The 17,278-nt window shown below is 38.9% G+C and overlaps 1 protein-coding gene across 4 annotated transcripts in view; it reads left to right on the top strand.

Annotated features, from left to right (window-relative positions):
• Positions 1-17,278, top strand: part of med13a (mediator complex subunit 13a) — a 177,269-nt gene that overhangs the window by 143,218 nt on the left and 16,773 nt on the right. For all 4 annotated transcript variants that reach the window (XM_069911718.1, XM_069911717.1, XM_069911716.1 and 1 more), the window contains 6 exons: positions 26-957; positions 4,287-4,466; positions 8,995-9,218; positions 9,365-9,557; positions 10,551-10,959; positions 14,563-14,782. In XM_069911718.1, the coding sequence (XP_069767819.1) occupies positions 26-957; positions 4,287-4,466; positions 8,995-9,218; positions 9,365-9,557; positions 10,551-10,959; positions 14,563-14,782 (2,158 nt within the window). The remainder of the gene's footprint in view (positions 1-25; positions 958-4,286; positions 4,467-8,994; positions 9,219-9,364; positions 9,558-10,550; positions 10,960-14,562; positions 14,783-17,278) is intronic.

Below are 17,278 nucleotides of genomic sequence, written 5' to 3'. Positions count from 1 at the left end.
ACTGATAATCTCTTTTATTCTTTAGAAACATTCCTAGTGTTGGCAGCGGTATGGATCAGGACTACATTCAGACTTGCACACCACAAATGCATACCCCCTTTGGAGTGACAAATAGTGCTCCTCCCAGCAACAGTGGTGCTGGTGTCCTTCCGTCACCTGCCACTCCACGCATCTCTGCACCTACTCCGAGAACACCAAGGACACCGCGCACTCCTCGTACTTGTGGGGGCCCGGCCAGTGTCCAGGGCTCAGTGAAATATGAGAATTCTGACTTGTATTCACCCGCCTCCACACCTTCAACTTGTCGCCCATTAAATTCGGTAGAACCTGCAACCGTGCAGTCCATCCCGGAGGCGCACAGCCTTTATGTGAACTTAATTTTGTCTGATTCCATTATGAATATCTTTAAAGACTGTAGCTTTGACAGCTGTTGCATCTGTGTCTGCAACATGAACATCAAAGGAGCCGATGTTGGCTTATACATCCCAGACCCTACCAAAGAATCTCAGATCTCCTGCACGTGTGGATTTAGTGCTGTCATGAACCGAAGATTTGGAAACAACTCTGGGCTCTTTTTGGAGGATGAAGTGGATATCATTGGGCGAAACACAGATTGCAGTAGCGAGGCTGAAAAACGATTAGAGGACCTCAGGAATGTTTCTCTTGAGCAAGGAGAAGGAGGCCCCAAGGAGCCTCTGAAAGTGCCTGACGATTTAATATTCCTACTTCAGGACCAATGTACCAACCCCTTCTCACCATTGAGATCAGTGGATCCTTCAGCAGTGGCAAAATTGCAGACAGTGGGTCCACCAGTACGCGTGGAAGACAAAGATTACCACAGGGAATGCTATACGGCTTTGGAGCAGGGATACCAGTTCATGGAAAATATGTCTGGCGGGAAGCTTGATGAAGCACTCGTGAAGAGCTCTTGTTTACATTTATGGTCAAGAAAAAATGGTGAGTTGCTCTGAATTTGATGGATAGGATCAGAGTTCATCAGTTTTCAGAGGAAGGTTTCATTTTTTTTGCAATTAGTGATCATGTTAGACATTTTCAAGTTCAAGTTTACTTATCATCCAGTAGCAGTACAACCTAGCAAAACAGCATTCTCTGGTCCACGGTGCAAACACATAGAGACATAGCACGCATATAGACAAACAGTACATGTACATAACCTGCATACCTATATTAAAATGATTACTATTAATAAATAGTAGAGATCCCATTGATCCTCTCTGCCATTTTTATGGTCCTGTGGATTGACCTCCAATCCGATGTTCCACTACAACCATACCACACTGTGATGCAGCTGGCCAGGATGCTCTTGATAGTATTCCTATACAAAGTTGACAGGATGGTGGCTAGTAACATTGCACGCCTTAGCCTTCTAAGGAACTGTATTTGCTGTTGTGCCTTCCTGACAATTGAGGAGATGTTACGTGTCCAGGATAGGTCACTTCCTAAGTGGATTCTGAGGAACTTCGTGCCCTCCACTACCGAGCCATTAACGTGTTTTCTTGTTATGATGGGCAGTTTCTTAGTTTTATTATTATTAATAATAATTTCGAACCAATAGCTCTTTATTTCTAGTTACTTTTTTTTTAGTGATAAAACAAAAAGGATGTAGCAGATTTCCATTTGTAATCTTGTTAATTCTCAATTAATTAAAAAATGTTATTTTCTTTTCTTGACCATTTTGTTTAAATAATGATAAATATCATGAAACAAATAATTTGGCAGTTGATTCTTCAATTCTGAAAAAGATCGTCAAATGATCAACTATTTAAATAGCTTCTGATTAGAGCAGCTAAGCATGCTTTAATGTTAGCAATCAAGTTTTTAATATTAGATACTTGTTTTATTTATACATTTAAGGTTCATAAACACCAGTTTCTTTTTGCCCTTTTTATAAAATCCCCTGCTCAACCGTCAAAGGTGAAATTTTGAGAATGCAACTGGAAAAATGGGCTGAAAGATAGCAGATGGAATTTAATGCACAAGTGTGAGGTGTTGCATTTTGGAAGGACAAATCAAGAAAGGACGTTCACAGTAAATGGTTGGCCACTGAGAGTGCGGTAGAACAGAGGGATCAGAGAATACAGATACAAAGTTCCCTATAAGTGGCATCGTATGTGGATAGGGATGTAAAGAGAGCTTTTGGCATATTGGCCTTCATAAATTATAATATTGAGTACAGGTGTTACGATGCTATGGTAAAGTTGTGTAAGTCATTGGTGAGGTGGAGTGTTGTGTGCAGTTTTGGTCACCTAACTGCAGGAAAGATATCAATAAGATAGAAAGAGTGCAGAGAAGATTTACTAGGATGTTGCCTGGACTTCAGGAACTGAGTTAGGGAAAGGTTAAACATGGATTTTATTCCCTGGGGTGTAAAAGAATGAGGGGAGATTTGATAGAGGTATTTAAAATTATGAGGGTGATAGAGTAAATGTAGGTCGATTTTTTTTCCTCTGAGGGTAGGTGAGATACAAACCAGAGGACATCGGTTAAGAGTGAAAGGGGAAAAATTTACTGGAAACATGGGTGGAAGTGAGCTGGCAGCTGAAGTGGTGAGTACAGGCTCAATTTTAACATTTCAGAAGAATTTGGACAGGTACATGGATGGGAGGGTGTGGAGGGTTCTAGACTGGGTGCAGATCAGTGGGACTAGGCAAAAAAAGGTTTGATGCAGACAAGAAGGGCCGAAAGGGCCTGTTTCTATGCTGTAGTGTTCTATGGTTCAAGCATCACCCTTTATCTTCCACCACATGGTCCTGTCGTATTTATTGTTTCATTCCATTTACCATATTTTCTTTCAACAAAAAATTGAATGCTGAGAATTTTTAATGAACCATCTACTTGATGATAGAAATGATTTTTAGATGTATTTTGCTTGATGGATTGTGCTCATAGTTAATGTTTTGTAACGTAGAGTCAGAGTTATGTAGCATTGAAACATTCCCTGTTGTCCAACTTGTCCATGCTGACCAAGATGTCCATCAAAAGTAGTTCCATTTGTCTGTATTTGAACCATGTCCCTCTGGACCTTTCCTATCCATGTAACTGGCTGAATGTTTTTAAAATTTTGTCATTTTAGCTGCCTCTACCTCTTTTTCTGGCTGGTTATTCCATATATCCATCATCTCTGTGTGGAGAAACTTGCCCCTCAGGCTTTTATTTTTTTTCCCTTCACCATGGTGTGGGGGGAGGAATTGTTACTGTGTACACAATCTATGCTCCTCATCAATTTATAAATCTCTGAGCTCCCTTCACTCCAGTGAAAACAGTCCCAGCCTATCCAATAACTCCTTACTACTCCATCCACCCAACAGATTGATCTTTTCTCTGCACTCCTTTTGCTTAATCACATCCTTCCTCTCATCTGGTGACCTGAAAGGTAAGTCGAAATCCATTTGCGATCTAACCAACATTTTGTACCACGGTAACTCCTTCACTCAATGCCTGTCACCCCTGCACAATCCCCTTATTTGAGCAAATTTTGATGCTTTCCTGATCTTCAGGCTATTTTATTGTTGGTTTGGAGTTGTTTTGACACATATAATAAATAAGAAGAGAGACCTGGTTAGATATATTGCTTTTTATATCCTTGGGATAACACAAAATTTCCTCAGAGCATGAAACTATTGTACTACTTTGGAGAGTAGATGCTTTTGTATGCAAAAGCAGTTATACATTTTGCATCTCAAGAGGCAGTGGATAACTAGGTCAAGTGGTAAGAACTGGCTAGGTCACTTAAACATTTGGACAGAAAATACTTGTAAGCGTTTCCCTCTTTTGTCTATTTCTTCAGATGTTGGAAGTTTATGCCACTGTATAATCATTTTATATTTTAGAATTGGGTAAGATCTTGTATTATGTTTTCTCTCAGCTGCAGACAGCAGTGTAGTGGTTCCAACCTATTTTTATTGTAATGCCACCTGATAGTAATTTGCTGATATGAGCGAGCAAATGTAAGATTATAAAATATAAAGTACTTCTCTTGTTTTTAAATCAGGATGTTTTTCTTTTTATTGCATATATTAAATGTTCTTGGATCCTTAAAAATGCCACCAGAAATGAAGAACACTTTGTATCTGAACTTAACTGTTTAATTAATTAAAATGTTGATCCATATTAAATCAAGCAGGTTAATGTCTATTTAAAATAGTGAAATATTTGCTTGGTGTTAATACAAATAATGTATTAACCTCAACGGAAGCTTTATTAATTCTGAAATTTTGAGGGTTCCTGTTTATGCCAGTAACATTTTGATTTTTTTCTCTTTCTAGCTGTGGACGTCAGCATGCTGTGTTCACAAGATCTTTTGCGCCTGCTTCTTTCACTTCAACCTGTTCTGCAGGATGCCATTCAAAAGAAGCGAGCAGTCAGGTCATGGGAGAGCATTCAGCATGTGCAAGGGCCCCTCACTTGGCAGCAATTCCATAAATTGGCTGGCCGGGGTTCTTATGGTAAAACACCTTCCACGTTAGCTCTTTACCATTCAAAGAGAAATGTTTGCAATATGTTAATATAACTTTCAAGAGCAGTAATTAATCGAATCTGGGTAAACCCATCATGAAATTATAACTATCAATAGCAGGTTGTGCTTACATGGCAACTTTTAATGTAGCAACTCACCTCAAGGTACTTGAGCATACAAAATTGGACTGAACTATTAGCTGGTATATAGGAAATGCTTGGTCAACCGATTGATCTCAAAGAGGAAAGAAATTTAGGTCCTTGGCATCTGAAGGTGTAGCATCAAGCCTGAATAATTAAATTTGGGGATCAAGAAACCAGAATTGAAGAGCATTGCTGGGTTGAAGTCATTTTGTTAGGCATTCCTGTTGAACTTGGAGTTGATTTCCAAGATGACTGATGAAGTCAATGTGCAAACCTCAGGCTTTCACAGATGGGGAGGAGGTGTCTGGTGAGTCAATGCCCCCCTTCCTGCTAATTATAATGTCTCCAATGCATGGGTTGAAGGATCTCAGTATCACATAAAATCCTCCTTCTCTGCTTTGAACCATCAATAGCCAGGGATTTCCAAGAGTCCTGGGAATGTTGCATTTTCTTGAAGTTTTGAGCCAACAAAAAGTTGGGACTGTTCAGTTCCAGAAATAATAAATACATCTTGAAAATTCCTGCAGCAGTTAAACCGAGGTGTTGTCCTGTACTACTCTAGTCTAGTGTAATTTTTGGCAAAGTACAGGGAAACTGATGGCTTGGGAATGAAGATTCTGCTAGGGACAGGCATCTTCTTTACTTGGAAAAAATGTGCTTACTCCTGTTAATTATATCAGATATCGCTTCTTCCTCACTGCTTTGCCTTATCTCACCTTAAATCTTTGGCCTGTAATTTTAGGCTGGGGGAAAAAGGCTATGAATATCCATTCACTCTTTGTGCTTGAGGGAGAAAACTTCCCAACTTATTCAACTTCTCCTTAGAATTTAAGGCTGCCAGTTGTGGAAACATTTTTGTGTATCTTTCTGCATTCTTTTTAGTTGAATGATATATTTTCTATAGCTTTGTGATCAGATCTGCAGACAATGCTCCATCAATGTCTTGTACAGTTGTAATGTGGCACCCCACCTCTGTATCAATCACTGAAGCCATACTCCTTTGTTGCCATCCTGTCTACCTCTGTTGCCAGTTTCATGGAGTTATGTACCTGTCTATCTGTTCTACAGTATTCTTGGCCATACCATTCATTTTGTAAAGCCTGCCATGGTTTAACTGAATGAAATACAATGCCTAGCACTTTTTTAGATGCAGTTCTACATATCATTCTTTGGCCCACTTTCCCAGGTTATCTATCCTTTCCCAGTTCTCAAATAGCCTCCACTGCAGATTATACCACCATTTTATGGTGTCATCTGCAAACTTACTAGCCATGCTAACTATGTTGTCATTCATCTGTTAACATGGATGGTAAACTATAGTGGACCCAGCACTTGTATTAGTGGCACACCACTGGTCACTGGCTTCCAATCTGAATAATAACCCACTATCACCTTCCCACCTTCTGGTTTTCTATCATCAGCTAATTCTTTATCCAATTTTCCAGCTAATCCTGGATCCCATGCTACCTAACTTTCCAGACGAACCTTCCATGCAGGATCCCCCTCTCCTTAAGTCTTCTCGCTTACCTCTTCAAGAAGCTCAATCAAACTCGTAAGACAATTTCTCCATGCACAAAGTCATGCTGACGATCCCTAATCAGTCCTTGTCGTTCCAAATGTGTGGAGATCCTGTTCCTCGAAGTCCACTGCAGTATCTTGCTCAGACTCACCAGCCTGGAGTTCCATGGCTTGTCCTTGACTTGTCCTTGCAGCCTTTCTGAAACAAAGGCAGAATATTCGGCACCCTCCATTCTTCCAGCATCTAATCTGTGGTGAGCAATTATGTTTTTTTTAACACAGCCATTGCATTCTGGGAAATGATTCCCAAATTCCCAGAACGCAATTTATGTAAAAAGATCGGAAAGGAAACGAGTAACTCATTCCTGTTTTGAAATTTTCCCTCTGACACCCCCTAGATATTATTGTGGACTGCCTGCAGTCTAAACTGAACTGCAGGCAGTCTAGTAAAAAAAAGGCATGCAAGAAACGCATGAAATTAAGGTTTGTTTAAATAACGTTATGCTGGCATAACAGGATAAGTAGATCAAGAGCCATTTTGCTCTTCTGTCTAGTGGCTTTTGGGACGCAGATGAATGATGTCACTGACGACATCGATGCAGTGACGCTGTACATCGCTCGTATGTTGTACGTCACGGTTGATGTCAACACAGTGGTGTCCCCATTTCCAGCTATGGAATTCCTGCACTCCAGATTCTATATCAAAACTTGTGCTGTGCTCCGGAGATTTGGAGTTGCATGTGAACGACCACTCCGGAAGGTAGAAAGACATTTTTGAATGGAAAAAATACCTTAATTGTATATTAAAAAAACACATAAATGTTACGAGGATTACTGCCAGAACTCCTGAAATTTCTTTGTTAACTTCTCATAATGTCAATACATTTGATCTTGCTCCAGAAATTTATCTCTTTTAGATTGTCGACTCCTTCTATGACAGACGCTCTTCAAGGCATCATTATTTACTTCTCTGTATGACCTAGCTTCCATGCCTCTCTATAAATAACGAGAGGTACTACTCACCGATGATCTTAAAAACAATACTGGTGAATCTCAGCAGGACAAACAGCGTTCTTTATATAGCAAAGATAAAGATACATAACCAACATTTCAGGCTTAAGCCCTTCATCAAGGTATGAGTAAAATGGAGGCATCCAACCGATCTACTGTGGCTCCTCACACAGACAACCTTTGAGTAGCCCATTTCTCGGTTGTTCCTCTTTTCCCCCCCCCTTAACATACTTGTAGAATCTTTTTGGATTGTCTTTTGCCTTATCTGCCAGAGCCCTCTTGTGTTTCTTCTTTGCCCTCCTGAGTTCCCTCTTGTATTTGATATTCATCAAGGGATTCATTTGATCTCGCCTTTATATCCCTGCATGAATCTCCATTTTCTTGACCAGAGCCTCAACATCTCTGGTCATCCAAGGTTCCCCAATATTGCTAGCTTTGCTCTTGACTCTTCAACAGGACATGTCCCTGAATGCTCCCTATCCTTTTAGTAGAAGCAATCTCTCTCAATTAACCTTTGTCGATTTTTGTCTAATGTCATCAAAATTAACCTTGCTACAATTTAAGACTTGAATTTATGGACCAGTCCTGTATCTCCTCCACAGATAAGGGCTTCTGAAATGTCCTTGTCTTATAGGAAACGTAGTTTCCCCTCAACCGCAGTTGATCAAGCCCTCTCTCTTATTTCTCTATTTCTTCAAAGGACTGTCAATCCCTCTTCTTCCAGACAGAACACAATTGGAGTTCCCCCAAGTCCTTGCCTTTCACTCAACTATCATACAGTGGTTCTAGTGGTAGATTTTGTACCAAAAGGATTTGTATTAGTAGGTGTATCTTTGGATGCTTAAAAAATACTTCACAGCCAAATGAAATGTTTAGTAATAAGCAAGTTAGTGCATAATAAAAGATAATCAAAGTTATGTCACGAGCTCACCTGCTCCTTTAAAAGGGCTATTGATTTTTTTAAAACGGTAACCCGAGAGTTTGGATGAGTTTTGTTTAGAATCCTTTTTGGAAATTTCTCACTTCTGCATTGAAATCGACATAGGTTGTTAGTTCAGAATTCTGGGGTGCGATTTGAACCCACACCTTGTGACTTGAGAAAGAGTGCCAGATTCAGCACAATTCTGGAGAAACTTAGCAGGTCAAACAGCGAACTGCTGAGTTTCTCCTTAATTGTGTTTTTCTTTCAAGCAATGTGTCTGCAGACTTTCATGTTTTACTCTAAGTCGCTCTTTATGCTGATCATGCAAAAAAAATCTCTCAGAGCATTTTCTTTTTTCTTGGAGAAGTTTTGGCAATATTGTGATTTCAAGTTCTTACGAATGAGATGCTTTTGTCTACTATCTTATCTAAGTAATTGTGGTAACTGTTCTATACCAGCCCTATTTGGAAACAACAGGATAAGTGACTGTATTGCGTTGGAAAAACAAAGGGGCAAGAAACCAAAATAATTGCCCACATCATCACATGAAGATTCCAAGTTTCTTGTATGTTTGAAAGAGGTCTTATTCCACGTTTAGTATCAGAGTATTCTGCAGCGTTGTTTGAGATGCTTTTATAGTACACATGCCAATAGCAGGACTACTTGATTGGATGAAGCAAAAGCTCTTGTTTCCAAGTTAGAATTTTATATCTAGTTTATGCTACTTGCCAAAATGCTGACACTTCCTTATCCCCAAATATGCGCCTCGAACTGCTAAGCAGTTATTTCTATTATTTATCTATTGGTGAAATACATATTGTCAACCTGACTGTCTTTATAAAGATGCAGATACAGAAAGCAATACTTAATTGATCGAGTGGAAGTTCTAAATTAATCGATTAATAGACTCTTTCCTCACACAGGTACAGATGAGTCTCCAGAGCCATTGCCTATCCCAACATTTATGCTGGGGTATGAGTGTGATTTTCTGGTCTTGTCTCCATTTGCATTGCCATACTGGGAGAAGCTGCTCCTTGAGCCATTTGGATCACAGAGGGACATTGGGTATGTGGTGGTATGTCCAGAAAATGAAGCGCTTTTAAATGGAGCAAGAAGTTTTTTTCGAGATCTCAGTGCAGTCTACGAAGTAAGTCATCATTTATGCAAATGTATCTAAATATTTAATAGCTAAATTCCTTTGGCTCTGAAGTTGACGAAATGGCAGCTTAAATACAAACTTCATTGCTAGATGATTGCTGAGAATTTAAAAAAAAACATTTATTTGAAATGTAGTCCTGCAGACTTGGGCAACACAGGCCCATCTCAAAATTCCTTCCTGATGGCATCATGAAAGTGGGGACCAAAGCAGCCTTGAAAATTGCAGAGCAGCCGGGAAATGACTGGTTCTCTCAGCAATGTGTCAACACGAGCAGTGAAGCATTTTCCAAACTGAAACTTTACGCTCAAGTGTGCAAACATGATTTAGGTGAGTACTTGTGAATAAAGTAAAGGTCATGTTATAATTTCTTGTCAGATAATTATAAAGTGAACTATTAACTTGATTTTGAATGGTCCTATTGGCTGATTGCCATTAAATCAGCCATTAAAAATGGAATTTATGCTTTGCAAAGGAGGCAGAATTCTCATCATTGCTATCTTTAGGACAAGCTTGAAGAAAAATTTTAGGATTGTTTGACTGCAATATACAAATGTGCTGGAGAGATTCTGCAGGTCATGCAGCATCCATAGGGAGGAAAGGATAACCAACGTTTCGGGCCTGGGATCATCGTTGGGTATGGTTACTTCCTATGGGTGCTGTGTGACCTGTTGTGTTTCTCCACCACATTTGTCTCTTGCACTCGACCCTAACGACTGCAGACTTTCTTGTTTAACTTGGCTCTTTCACTTCCTTTCACTTGTCCTTTGACATTCATTTCAAATATTAATATTAAATATCAAATATATTCCAGAAGGCAGTATCTCCAAAAAAGTTAACTTTCTCCCTATCTACAAAAAAGTTAACTTTATAGTAAAGGGCAGTTGTCAAAAGACCTTGATCATAAACTTCACCAGAATTTATCCTTTCCTTCAAGGATTATGGGAGATTTACAGAACTTTAAAAATATTTTCTCCAAGTAGTTTTAAAATTTAAATTTAGACATACTGCACGGTAACAGGCCCTTTTGGCCCACTAGCCTTATGCTGCCCCAATTACACCCAATTGACCTACAATTGACCAGGAAATCGGAGTCCCCGGGGAAAACCCACTGGGAGAACATACAAGCACCTTATAGACAGACAGTGCAGCATGATTCGAACCCCAGTCCCGATCTTTGGCGCTGTAATAGTGTTTGAACCGTGTTTCCCCTTTTGGTCAACGTTTGAGAGATTTGAAATTAATATTGTTTTATTTTATGCATTTTGTGAGAAGTTGCAACCACGCTCAACATTTTAAAATAATTGTATTTTCTTGTTTCAGGCCCATATCTTGCTGGTCAAACACTGGATAGCTCTTTGTTGTCACAACCTAACCCGGTTTCTCCACCCAATCGGTCCACTGCTTCTCAGACTCCATTACAGAGTTCTACTGGACCTTCATCCGCTGCCGCCTCTAATTCCACTCCTGTATTGGCCTGTACTTTAACAAACAGTGCTGTAGCCTCCACAGTTGCTGCTTCCACCGTGAGTGTACCCTTGGCCAGTGCACCATCTGTTGTAAAACAGTCTTCCTCCTTTTCATCATTTGCACATTTGAACAACTCCTCCAGCGCTGTGACAACGCAGGGATCAACCGCCCAGAGTGGACAACTGTCGCAACAGAATACTGGAACATCTGGTGACTCAGCAACAGCTGGAGCAGGGCAGCAGCACCAGGATCCTCCAGAGAGGTTAGAGAGATGGGAATATTTAATTTGGCATTTACAAATATTCACCTTAACTGTGCAGACAATATTGCATGCAAGTATTGGGGATATCGGTTATTCATTTTGGATGTGAACCAGATAAAAACAAAGCTGGTTTCCTTCCTGATCCAAGAACGAGCTTTCATCGACAAAAAGGCACATTTCAGTTTTAATAGGCCTCTTCTCCTCCACAACTACAGTAAAAATCCTAAAATCCAAACTACTCGGGATTGGGTCGGTCTTGATTTTAGGACATTCCGGATTCTCAGGAGTACTTTTAAAATTCAAATGTAAGGAGGAATGAAGAGATGAACAGGTAAATTGGAGTTCCCTAATCCCTAACATGATTCATTGTCAAAATGAGTAGTTTTAAAGAAAAATGAAGTCAACATTTGACAAAAATGAAAATATAAAATTTTTACACGACAACAAAAAAGCGTGTTATGTATATCTGTGGCGCTTACGCACGCACACAAAGCCTTCTAAATTAAAAAAAAAGTTTGAGGTTCTGACTTCTTGGGTGGTCTGGATTTCTGGAATTTATTTAATTTTTAGTACCTGGGCATGGCTAAACTGCTCATGAGCAGGTGCTCTTACAATGCTGTTTGATCAAGAATCCTTGGATTTAGACCCAGTGAGGATATTGGTGTAAAATACATTTCCAAGTCAGAATTATGTGCGCCCAAATAACCACCTCTCCTTGACATTTATGACATTACCCTTGCCATGTGCCTCATTTATTGATGTATAGGAAATCAGCATTGACCTGAAATGCAACTGAGACAGCCACGTTAATACATGGATATTAGAACAAGTCATTGACTGGGTATCCTGCATTGAGCATCTCCCCTCTTGACACCCCAAAAGTCTTTCCACCATCCACAATGCACAAGTCAGAGTGTAATGAAATTGAAAGTTGCTCTCAGCACAGCCGATGTGGTCTAACTGGGGCTTGTCAGTTTCCTTGTGTGCTCTTTGATACTAACAGATAAGGGCAACAATAGTTTTAAAACAATAGTTTTAAGTGAAATGCATCTTCAAACAGCCTTTTTTGTTATTGGTACATTTGTATACATTTTAAAGAATGTAGATTCCTTTTCTAGGTAAGTGTTTTTAATCATAGAGCTACAAAAATATATAAAATCTAATTTAGAATATAAAAGCCATTTGAGCTGGAGTCTGAAATATTTAGAAACCATCTAACTTGAGTGATTTACAGTATGTGCCATTACATCTGTTCTTTCGGATCAGTTATCCCAGGGCGTTACATAGCCTTAAAAACATACATCAGATAAACATAAAAAAAATGTAGTCCAGACTTTTTGACAACACTCAGTCTATTAGTGTGGGATGAATCGGGTATTAGTAATGCTGCCCTATTGCTTGTCACAGAAAATCACTTCTCCCTGTGATTTTTTTTTTCCCTGACAGTCACACAAAATACAGGGTTATTGTAGAATACAGATCGTAATCTATGCCAATCTGAACAACTGTTAATAACGGATTACTGGATTCATCACATAAGCTTTGAAACTTTTTATGTGTGACAGAACTCTCCTTGGGTCCTTATTTGAGAAAGGATATATTGGCATTGGAGAAGGTTCAGAGAAGAGTTACAAGAATTATTCCTGGAATAATTCCTGAGGGGGATTAGCATATGAGCAGAGTTTGATTGCTCTTTACTGTATTCCATGCTGTTCAGAATAATGAGGGGAGGCCCTCGTGGAAGCATTTTGAATGTTGAAAGGTCTGGACAGAGTAGATGTGGCAAAGTTGTTACCCGTGGTAAAGGAGTCTACAACAAGAGGACGTAACTTCTAGATGGAAGGGCCCACATTTAAAAAAGAGATGCAGAGGAATTCAACCAGCGAGTGGTGAACCTCTGGAATTTACTGCCAGGTGCAGCTGCAGAGGGCAGGTGGTTGGGTGTATTTAAGACAGATTGATAGGTATATGGAATAGTAAGAGTGGCAAAGGTTCTGGGGTGAAGGCAGGGGAGTGGGGCTGTATGGTAGAATGGATCAGCTCATGATGGAATGGCAAGGTGGACTTGTTGGGCCAAATGGTCTACTTCAGCTCCAATGTCTTTTGGCTTGCTGATTCATAACTTTGTCTTTTTTTAACTCCCTTTTTAGATAGGGGAGAGTTGGGGTTATTTTCTCTATTTTGATGAGCTGGAGATAAAATTGTTGTTTTTGTTTTTCTGTAAAGACAATGTTCGCTAAAGGAACCCCAAAGTGGATAAATATTTTTCTTGTTCTGGTTTTAAATCTGGATATAAAGGAGCCAAAAAGAGTTTAAAAAAACTTGTGCAGCATAATGGTAGAGGTCACAGAATAAGACGAGAAGGGCCAAATGGCCTATTTTCTGTGCTGTATGGTAATATGTTATATGTTGTAATATGTTATATGGTACTAATACATTTCTGGGTAGTAAAATAAGAGACCTGGCAGTACAAGTCTTTGTACATCCATGACAGAGAATGTGCTTTGGGGTGGCCAGAGAAAATAGTGTAGCTGATTTTAAATAAATTCTTAATGTGTTGAAAAAGAATGAATTATTTTCCAGGCATTACTGATACCAGTGTGGGGATGACATGAAACTCCCTCAACTGCTACCAATGATGTGACATTTTATAATCCCAGCCTCACAGAATATCATTTGAGATGTTGTTGATGTTTGCCATATCTGCCATCCTTAACGGACAAAATCAAGTTAGGATTTTTTTTTCACAACTATGAACTTGGCTAAATTGATTGTCTTAAGCTATTCCAATTCTTCAGACTCCTTTCCTTCATTGTGAATTTGATTTGGATCATAGAATCGTAGATCATAGGCAAGCTTCACTCCATCGAGGACATCAACATGAGGTGGTGTCTTGAAAAAACAGCCTCTATCCTCAAAGACCCCCACCACCTGGCCATGCCCTCTTCACTCTACTACCATCGGGTAAAAGTTAAAGGTACAGGAGCCTGAAGACGAGCACTCAGCGACACAGGGACAGCTTCTTCCCCACTGCCAACAGATTCCTGAATAATCAGTGAACCACAGACATTGCCTTACTTTTCATGCACTTATTTTTTTATATAGTAATGTTGTACGATGGTTATAATAATAAGAATGTTTGCACGATGCTGCTGCAAAACACTGAATGTCATGGCAATAAATTCTTATCCTGAAATGAAAGCAGTAGCCTTACGCTTCTGTGCAATGTAGCATAGGCTAGCTCGCAGAGATTTCTGATTGTTCATTCCTCAATATTTCCCTGAAACCCATCAACTCCCCTCTGATTCTTCTGTCACCCACCTACACAGCTTATCAGTAGCCAGTTAACTGACCAACCAGCAGATCTTTAGAATATGGGAGGAAATGGAAGCACCTAGAGGAAACTTGCAAGATTGTAGTGGGAGCACCCAAGGTTGGGATCGACTTGAATCAGTTGAGGTGTGTGTCAGCAGGACTAAATGCTATATCATCATATCATCCATGCGCCATTATGCTCCTCGTTTTGGACTGACCAACTGATTCATTTTGGTTAATAACGTGCAGATCTTGTACTGATTCTGATTCTTTTTATTTGCATTGCAGCACCATGGAAAGAGATAAAATTGGGGTCCCTACAGAGGGGGAATCCCATGCTGTCACATACCCACCATCTATTGTTGTATACATTGTGGATCCTTTTACCTATAACACTGAGGATGAAAGTTCGTCGTCTTCAAATGTTTGGGCACTCGGGCTATTGCGTTGCTACTTAGAGATGATCCATTTCTTACCCCAACCCATCAAAAGCGCAATATCTGTTCAGGTGGGTGCAATTCTTTAAAATTCAGAATGACTGAAGAGAAACTTTTACACCGTCTTTCACAATATGGATGATTCCTTTTGTATTGTTGCAAGATTTCGCATTCAAAGAACGTCTCCTCCAAGTCTGAGCTGTATCGTCATTTGAAACCAAGCCAAAATGTGCTTGTGAAACCCACTCAATACACTTGATGATGTTTGTTTCATGTGTTGGAAAATTATTTGTAATTCAAAAGATTGTCCAATATTACAGTGATTTAAAAGATATCTTTGGAGCACTGGATGCTTTTGATTACAGCAAGATAAAATTTGGAAGGGCATGTTAAAAACCAATTTGTTCATTAATATTTGCTTATATTCCCCTGGCCTTTGTTTTATCTAGAATGGGTGGAAGGAGGAAAATCCCAACTTTTAGTTACCTTGTACTAATTTTAGTAAATCTCAGTAACACATTAATTACAAAGAACTGAAAATCCAACTGCACCACATTTATTCTCCCTTATCCTTCCTGTATGAATTTCCACCAAATTTGATGAACACGTCATCTCTCAGCGATCTACATCGACACAGCCCAATACTAGTGTTTTCTTTTATATGCTATTTTCATAATAATCCCGACTACAGTAACACTCTTATTATCCATGATCTGATTGCTTGGAGATCCATCACTATGGTATCTGGCTCTCTGGATCCACATTTCTCGTGTTCCTTTTGAATTCATTGGGAGGCTCCTTTGAATTTCCCAGTTCATTAAGAATATTTATTATATTACTGTATAACATTAAACAGAGATTAAAAGTATGTTGGGATATTAATAGGCAAAATAACTAATTATCTAGAAAATTTGTCAGTCTAACACCATCAGAGTCGAATTGCTGGAGTTTTACTGTACAGTGATAATAATATCAACCTGATAATGTTGAAAATAGAAATGATCTGTTTACAAAAAGCAAGTTAAATCCAGTTGTGAGATTGGCTACTTACCACTTAATTAAACTACTTTCAGTGGTCAGGAAAATTATGGAAGCTGTTATCAACAGTATTATTAATAACCTACACAAGGATGCTCAGTTTGTGTGGCTCCAGTGGCTGCATATATGCTTGTGGTTTCAAAACCTAATCCTTGTTCCCACTTCATTAAGGTCATCAATCTTAAACATTAATTCTGTTTTCTTTCCATTGGGTGCTGCCCATTTTCAGTATTGTTTTTATTGACCATGTTAAGTTGGGAAAACTACCGGGATACTTTCTTCTCAATCCTTTTAAAGCCTGCAAATAAAGCATATGATTTAAGTATTTCTTGTATGTAGTTTATTATTACTTAACAAATATATTCAGCATTTTCTAAACCTCAAGACCTGCCTTTTAAATCTCCTTGCTTCTCCATTCTAATGTTCCTACCCTGCCTCTATTTCATTCACATCCTTGTGTTTGGGTCCATTAATATTGATCTAATGTGAAGGAATTCTCACATCCACTCTTGATATCTAGTGCCACTATTCTGGAAAAACCTCCGTATCTTGTGAGCATTGCTTTGAAGAATCAGCGAATTCTTTATGCCCATGCATTCAGTGGCAATATTTAGTATCCCTATTAACGTTTCAAATTATTGTTGTTTTTGGAACTAGTTGTTTAGTCAGTGATATATCAATAATACTTTGAAATTCACTAGGTTTAGTTAGACTGGAAATGTTTCGAGTGGACAACTTGCTTGAACAGTTTTATCGCTTGTAGTGTAAACTCCCCATTATCCAGTATTCAAGAAACTGGCAGCCCCAAGCAACCGGCAAAAAAAATTGCAAAAATAAATAAGAAAAAATTACAGGTTTAAAAATTGATGCCTCCTCATGGTTAATTTGCTAATTTACGCAACACACAATCTCAAGCAACCGGAAAATTCACTTCTTAACTGGCATCTGCCAATCTCCACAGGTGCTGGATACAGGGTTTTTTTTTTTACTGTATGTACATATTCTGCCTTTCAGAATCTGAACAAAATAATGCATCTATGTGTATGTGTAAATAAACTTTCAGGGCCAAGAGCAGCTGGCTTGAGACCAACAGAGTATCTGCTTGCTTTTATTGGTTAGATTCTTAATATTTGATAAAAACTTCATGATTCTGTGTTTCAGGCAATTATTAATACTCCCGATTTCTTTATACCGACAAGTATTTATTTCCAGTGTAACTTAAGAAGTAATTTAACCAAAGGTTTAAACATCCTTCTAGAACAGATACCTATGTATAAATACAGACATTTTATTAGTCAGATTTATTTTTAAAAATCCTGTTATCTCTTTGTTCTTCCACTATTCCCGGCTTTGCACCAATGAAAATATGTGGAATGTTTTCAAATTTGGTTCAGAAAGGATATCTCATGCATTTTATTAAAATTAATTTGCCAGTTTCTGTGTAATTTCAGGATTCTATTCTGCTACTTTTATGCAGCACTGATCTTTATTTGTAGGTTTTGAGTAGCTGGTCCCTTGGCATTAGAATT

This window comes from Narcine bancroftii, chromosome 14 (assembly GCF_036971445.1).
Source record: "Narcine bancroftii isolate sNarBan1 chromosome 14, sNarBan1.hap1, whole genome shotgun sequence".
Taxonomy (NCBI): domain Eukaryota; kingdom Metazoa; phylum Chordata; class Chondrichthyes; order Torpediniformes; family Narcinidae; genus Narcine; species Narcine bancroftii.
Note: the sequence above shows the minus strand (reverse complement) of the source record. Positions and strands in the feature narration are given on the sequence as shown.